Source organism: Triplophysa rosa, linkage group LG3 (genome assembly GCF_024868665.1).
Source record: "Triplophysa rosa linkage group LG3, Trosa_1v2, whole genome shotgun sequence".
Lineage (NCBI taxonomy): Eukaryota > Metazoa > Chordata > Actinopteri > Cypriniformes > Nemacheilidae > Triplophysa > Triplophysa rosa.
The window spans coordinates 16,329,613-16,335,846 of NC_079892.1; the positions used below are offsets into that span (position 1 = coordinate 16,329,613).

A 6,234-nucleotide genomic window follows, 5' to 3' on the forward strand; every position below is an offset into this window, starting at 1 on the left:
CTGTTACTTGCAACCGTCACTACAGTGTTGCACTAAAGTAACTGGGTTACAAAAGGGACAAACTATTATCTATAATATATATATATTATTATTATCTGTAATCTATAACCTATAACCTTCACTAGGTTAACATTTTTACAAAATATAAATTGATTTATAGAGTTCATTCACACCACTGAGTGCTGATGAAAAGCAGAGTGCCAGGCTGCTGATGAACAGAGGAGACAGCAGTACAGTAGAAAACTAGAGAGATGTGGAGAAAAGATGTACAAAGATGTACAAATCGGGGAGAAGGGCTAAAAGACTGCAGTGTGAGAGTGCAGTGTGCCCAGTGAGAAAAGTGAAAAGAGGCTCAAAAGAGGAAAAAAGATGATGGATTAAACACTCCTCCAGTCAGGCTTGATCCTCCAGTGAGTTCTCAATGTCATTGTCAACTTTATTTACAGTGAGGGAAATAAGTATTTGATCCCCTGCTGATTTTGTAAGTTTGCCTACTTACAAACAAATGAAGGGTCTATAATTTTTATGGTGGGTTTATTTTAACTGATAGACACAGAATATTAAAAAAAATCAGGGGAAAAAAATGTTATATAAAGGTTATAAATTGATTTGCATTTCAGTCAGTGAAATAAGTATTTGATCCCCTACCAACTAGCAAGAATTCTGGCTCCACAGATTGGTTATGTGCCTATATGGACCACAGATTAGTCCTGTCACTTTAAGAAAGTACTCCTAAATCAGCTTGTTATGTATATAAAAGATGCCTGCCAACAGAATCTGTATCTTCCAGTTCAACCTCTCCAACACCATGGTCCAGACCAAATAGGTTTTAAAGGATGTCAGCGACAAGATTGGAGACCTGCACAAACCTTGAATAGGCTACAGACAGAAGCTTGGTGAGAAGGAGACAACTGTTGGTGTGATTATTTGGAAATAGAAGATATACAAAATAACTATCAAATGCCCTTGTTCTGGAGCTCCCTGCAATATTTCCCCAATGGGGTAAAGATGATCATGAGAAATGTTAAAGATCAGCCCAGAACTACACGGAAGAAGCCTGTTAATGATTTCAAGACAGTTGGGAACACAGTTAGCAAGCAAAACATTGGTAACACATTGGTAACACGCTATGCCACAGTAGACTGAAATCCTGAAGCACCCGCAAGGTCCTCCTGCCCAAGAAGGCCCGCCTGGCTCGTCTTAAGTTTGACAATGAACATAAAAATGATTCAGAAAAGGCTTTGGCGAAAGTGCTGGCACTGCTGTGAGACCAAAATGGACTCCTGTGTTTGGAGGGAGAGAAATGCTGACTATGAGCCCAAGAACATCATGTCTACAGAGAAGCACAGTGTTGGAAACATTCTGCTTTAGGGCTTTTTCTCTGCTACAGGTATACAGGATGACTTCACCGCATTGAGGGGCTGAGGGACGGGCCCATGTACCGTAAAATCTTGGACGAGAACCTCCTCCCCTTAACTAGGTCACTGAAGATGGGTCATGGATGAGCCTTTAACATGACAAAGACGCAAAACATATTGCCAAGACAACCAAAGAGTGGCTTAAGGAGAAGCACATTAAATGTCCTAGCCAGTCTCTAGACCCTAGTCCTATAGAACCTCTGTGAAGGAGGCTAAAACTCCAATTTGCTGAGCGACAGCCAAGAAACCTTAAAGATTGACAGAGGAGTGGACTAAATGTATCCGGACACATGTGCAAACCTGGTGACCAACTATCAGAAATGTCTGACCTCTGTGCTTGCCAACAAGGGTTTCTCCACAAAGTACAAAGTTATGTTTTGCTTGGGGATCAAATACTTATTTCACTGACTGAAATGCAAATCAATTTATAACCTTTATATAACATTTTTTTCCCCTGATTTTTTTAAATATTCTGTGTCTATCAGTTAAAATAAACCCACCATAAAAATTATAGACCCTTCATTTGTTTGTAAGTAGGCAAACTTACAAAATCAGCAGGGGATCAAATACTTATTTCCCTCACTGTATATAGCACATTTAAAACTACAAAGGTTGACCAAATTACTTCACAATATAAAAGTACAACAATAAAACCATAATTAAAATACATAGTATATCATATGATATAAAATGATAATAAAAGCTGGTGGGATAAAAATGTCCTTAACTCAAAAGAAAAGCCAAAGGAAAGAGATGATTTAAAGTGTTAGAGAGTGGGGGCAGTTCTAATATGAATGGCAAGCTGTTCCGCAGGATAGGGTCAGCTATAGCAAAGGCTTGGTCGCCTCTGGTTGAGAGCCTGGTTTTAGACACATTCAGGAGGAGCAGATTGGCCGATCTCAGCACGCTAGCTGGAGTGTGAACGTGAAGAAACTCAGCCAATAGGGTTACTCAATAATAGGTCATTCTCAATAGGGTTCAGGTCTGGAGACCCACTTAGCCACTCCATCACCTTCAGCTTCATCAGCAAGGCAGTGTCATCTTGGTTCCAGTAATTCATGCTCTTGGACAGGTTGTCTTCAGCAAAGTGTTTGCAGGTTTTTTTGTGAGCCAGCTTCAGAAGAGGCTTCCTTCTGGGACGACGGCCATGCAAACCGACTTGTTGCAGTGTGTGGCGTACAGTCTGAGCACTGACAAGCTGACCTTTCACTTCTACAACCTCTAAAAGCAATGCTGGCATCACTCATGCATCTGTTTTTTGAAGCCAGCTTCTGCACCTGACGCACAGCACGAGGACCTAACTTCTTTGATCGACCCTTGCGAGACCTGTTCCGAGTGAAACCCGTCTTGGAAAACCTCTGTATGACACTGGCCACTGAATTGTAACTCAGTTGCAGGCTGTTACAGAACTTCTTATATCCTCGGCCATCTATGTAGAGAGCATCAATTCTAATTCTCAAATCCTCAGAGAGTTCTTTGCCATGAGGTGCCATGTTGAACATCCAGTGGTCAGTATGAGAGAATTTTACTCAAAGCACCAAATTTTAACTGCTTGAATACAATATACACAAATTTGTATAGTCTTGTCAAGCAGACAAAAACATGAACATGATGAATAGGACATGTGGGTTTGCACAGTTAAACGACGTATTGCTATTCACTTAGGGTGTACTCAGTTTTGTTGGCAGCTTTTTTGACAACAATGGCTGTACGTTGAGTTATTTTCAGAGGACAGTAAATCTTTACTGCTAAACAAGTTCCACATTGACTACTCTAAAATATATCCAAGTTTAATTTCTATAGTATTGTCCCTTGAAAAGATATACTAAATTGATTGCCAAAATGTGAGGGGTGTACTCACTTTTGTGAGATACTGTATATATATATATATATATATATATATATATGACTAACTATTAATAAGCAGTAATTAGGAATTTATTGAGGACAAAGTCATAGTTATTTAGTTAACAGTGAGAACTGGACCTTACAATGAAGTATGACCCTTTATTCCTTGTAATTGTAAATATACTTGGTAATAATGCTCTTTCTGATTCTGAATCTCTTAAATATGATCTAAATTTAACTTATGTGGAAAAATGATCTTGCACAAATAATGTAACATAATGATATAAAATTGAATGTAAAACAATATTAACTCAATTAAAAACAAATAGCTTGAAATAAAGTGTAAAGGTCTGTTGTGATATTGCTGGAAGTGAATTTAGGCCCTGCTTGCCTGTGTGTCTGTAAGGTCACAGCCAGCGCTGACGAGGAGAGGGGGGAGGGGGGGAGGGGGAGAGCGCGGGAGAGGGGGAGGGGAGGAAAAACACCCCTGTGTTAAATTGATAAAAAATGACAGTAAAGACTTATATTGTTGAAAAAGATTTCTACTTTCTAATAAATGCCGTTCATTTTAAGTGTTTATTCATAAATGAATGCCGTAAAAATCATAACAGATTACAAAAAAATAATATATATATATTTTTTAATTTGTTTGCAAGTTTGCAAGCATGTCACCCTAATGACCAAACACAATGTTTATATTTATGTTTGCATATGGTATCTAATAGACCCACAATGTGGTTGTGAGTGCAGTGTATTACAGACTGGTTGTTCACACAGGTATCAGAGAAAGATAGAGGAAGAAAGAGGATGCCTGAGCGACATAGCCCAGGCCAGGCAGAGAGAGCAGGAGGAGATGACCAGGTGAACATTTCAACTGTGACTTCTAATGGTATCTAATAGACCCACAATGTGGTTGTGAATGCAGTGTATTACAGACTGGTTGTTCACACAGGTATCAGAGAAAGATAGAGGAAGAAAGAGGATGCCTGAGCGACATAGCCCAGGCCAGGCAGAGAGAGCAGGAGGAGATGACCAGGTGAACATTTCAACTGTGACTTCTAATGGTATCTAATAGACCCACAATGTGGTTGTGAATGCAGTGTATTACAGACTGGTTGTTCACACAGGTATCAGAGAAAGATAGAGGAAGAAAGAGGATGCCTGAGCGACATAGCCCAGGCCAGGCAGAGAGAGCAGGAGGAGATGACCAGGTGAACATTTCAACTGTGACTTCTAATGGTATCTAATAGACCCACAATGTGGTTGTGAATGCAGTGTATTACAGACTGGTTGTTCACACAGGTATCAGAGAAAGATAGAGGAAGAAAGAGGATGCAGGAGCGACATAGCCCAGGCCAGGCAGAGAGAGCAGGAGGAGATGACCAGGTGAACACAAATTTACATTTAGTCATTTAGCAGACGCTTTTATCCCAAAGGGACTTACAAATGAGGACAACAGTAGCAGTTACAGTAACAAAAGAAGAGCAGTATGCAAGTGCTGTAGACAATTCCCAGTTAGCCTAACATACACATAGAATTTTTTATGCATAAATAGAAGAAGAAAGTGCTAGAACACACACAGTAGACATACAGTAAACACCTGTGATGACCGGCCTCTGTCAGAAGCTTTATTTTTAAAATAGTGCAACTAAAATTGCATTAATGAAGGAAGACAGGGCATCTGGTCATCGGTTGATCCTTCAGTGAAATAATTAACAAAACTCCTTAATTTAGTTGTTTATTTAATATCTTTGAAAATATCTGTCTTGGTGACGTAAACACTGTTTTTAACCTTGGCAGTTAGCTGCTTACCTTTGAACCATTCCAAGTTTTTCACTAGACTTGAACTACTTATTTTTTTAATAAAAACTATAAAAATGGGGGTGTTCTAAAATTTTTGACCGGTAGTGTATATGTTTAAGGCCCCCCCCTTGAAAACTACATGGTTCGCCTCAAGGGGTTATCCTTTAAAAAATTGTCAAACCATAAATAAATAATTGTCAAATAAGCACAATTATACATAGCATTAAAATCTAATAAAGTGCGAGTGATGTCTATGTAGATGTAATATACACTCACGGCCACTTCATTAGGTACACCTGTGCAATCCAATACAACAGCTCTTCCATGAATTCTACTTTAGTGAAGCAAATACATTTTCTGTTTTTGTTGACATTGTCAGAAAGTGATAATTATACTTTATTTTTATTATTGAGGTTGTAGTGGCTGGGGGTGCAAAAGACCTTTAGTTCTTAAAATTCTTCAGTATTGCTAAAAGATAAGACTGGAACTGGCATAAGGTTTCCAGCTGATTTGATTGGATGTTCCAAACTGAAACAATTGGACTTTGTTTTAACAGAATCTTGGTGCTACTGATGAATCAGAGTCAGATTCTGATGATGGAAGTGAATATGTTCCTACACCAACCTCCTCCGACAGTGAAGACTGCAGCTTGGGTGAAGGTCCAGATTTTCCAAAAGATACTGAAATACAAGTGAAAAAGATCAACACTACCTTAACTCAGAAAGTTGATGAGGTCGAAAGTGACTCTAGTGACCTGGAACTTCCCACAGATGAGGTAGATGACGTGAATGAAGAGGGTATGTCGAAAATAACAGTGAAGTGGTGCCAGAAGGGAGAGAAAAGGAAATGGGACAAAAAACATTACTGTATTTACTGCAAAAAGCCACAGAGTAAAATTGCACGTCATTTAGAAAGAAAGCACAATCAAGAAGAAGATGTTGCTAGGGCAATATGCTTTCCCAAAAAATCAAAGAAACGACGTCTGTTGTTGGATCAGCTTCGCTATAAAGGTGACTATAACCACAATGTAACTGTCTTACAGAAAGGACAAGGGGAGTTAGTGACTTTCAGACAACCTACAGAAGAAATAGATCCACATAAGTACTTGCCCTGCAATTGTTGTTATGGATTTTTCCTAAAACATGACCTCTGGAAGCATGAGGTT

General features: G+C 39.0%; 1 protein-coding gene across 1 annotated transcript in view; it reads left to right on the plus strand.

Moving 5' to 3' along the window:
- The first annotated feature begins 1,951 nt into the window (after positions 1-1,951).
- LOC130552313 (uncharacterized) overlaps positions 1,952-6,234 on the plus strand; it is a 5,541-nt gene continuing 1,258 nt past the window's right edge. The window contains exons 1-5 of the mRNA XM_057330530.1: positions 1,952-4,127; positions 4,219-4,302; positions 4,394-4,477; positions 4,569-4,652; positions 5,626-6,231. Of these exons, the coding sequence (XP_057186513.1) occupies positions 4,074-4,127; positions 4,219-4,302; positions 4,394-4,477; positions 4,569-4,652; positions 5,626-6,231 (912 nt within the window). The 5' untranslated portion in view covers positions 1,952-4,073. The remainder of the gene's footprint in view (positions 4,128-4,218; positions 4,303-4,393; positions 4,478-4,568; positions 4,653-5,625; positions 6,232-6,234) is intronic.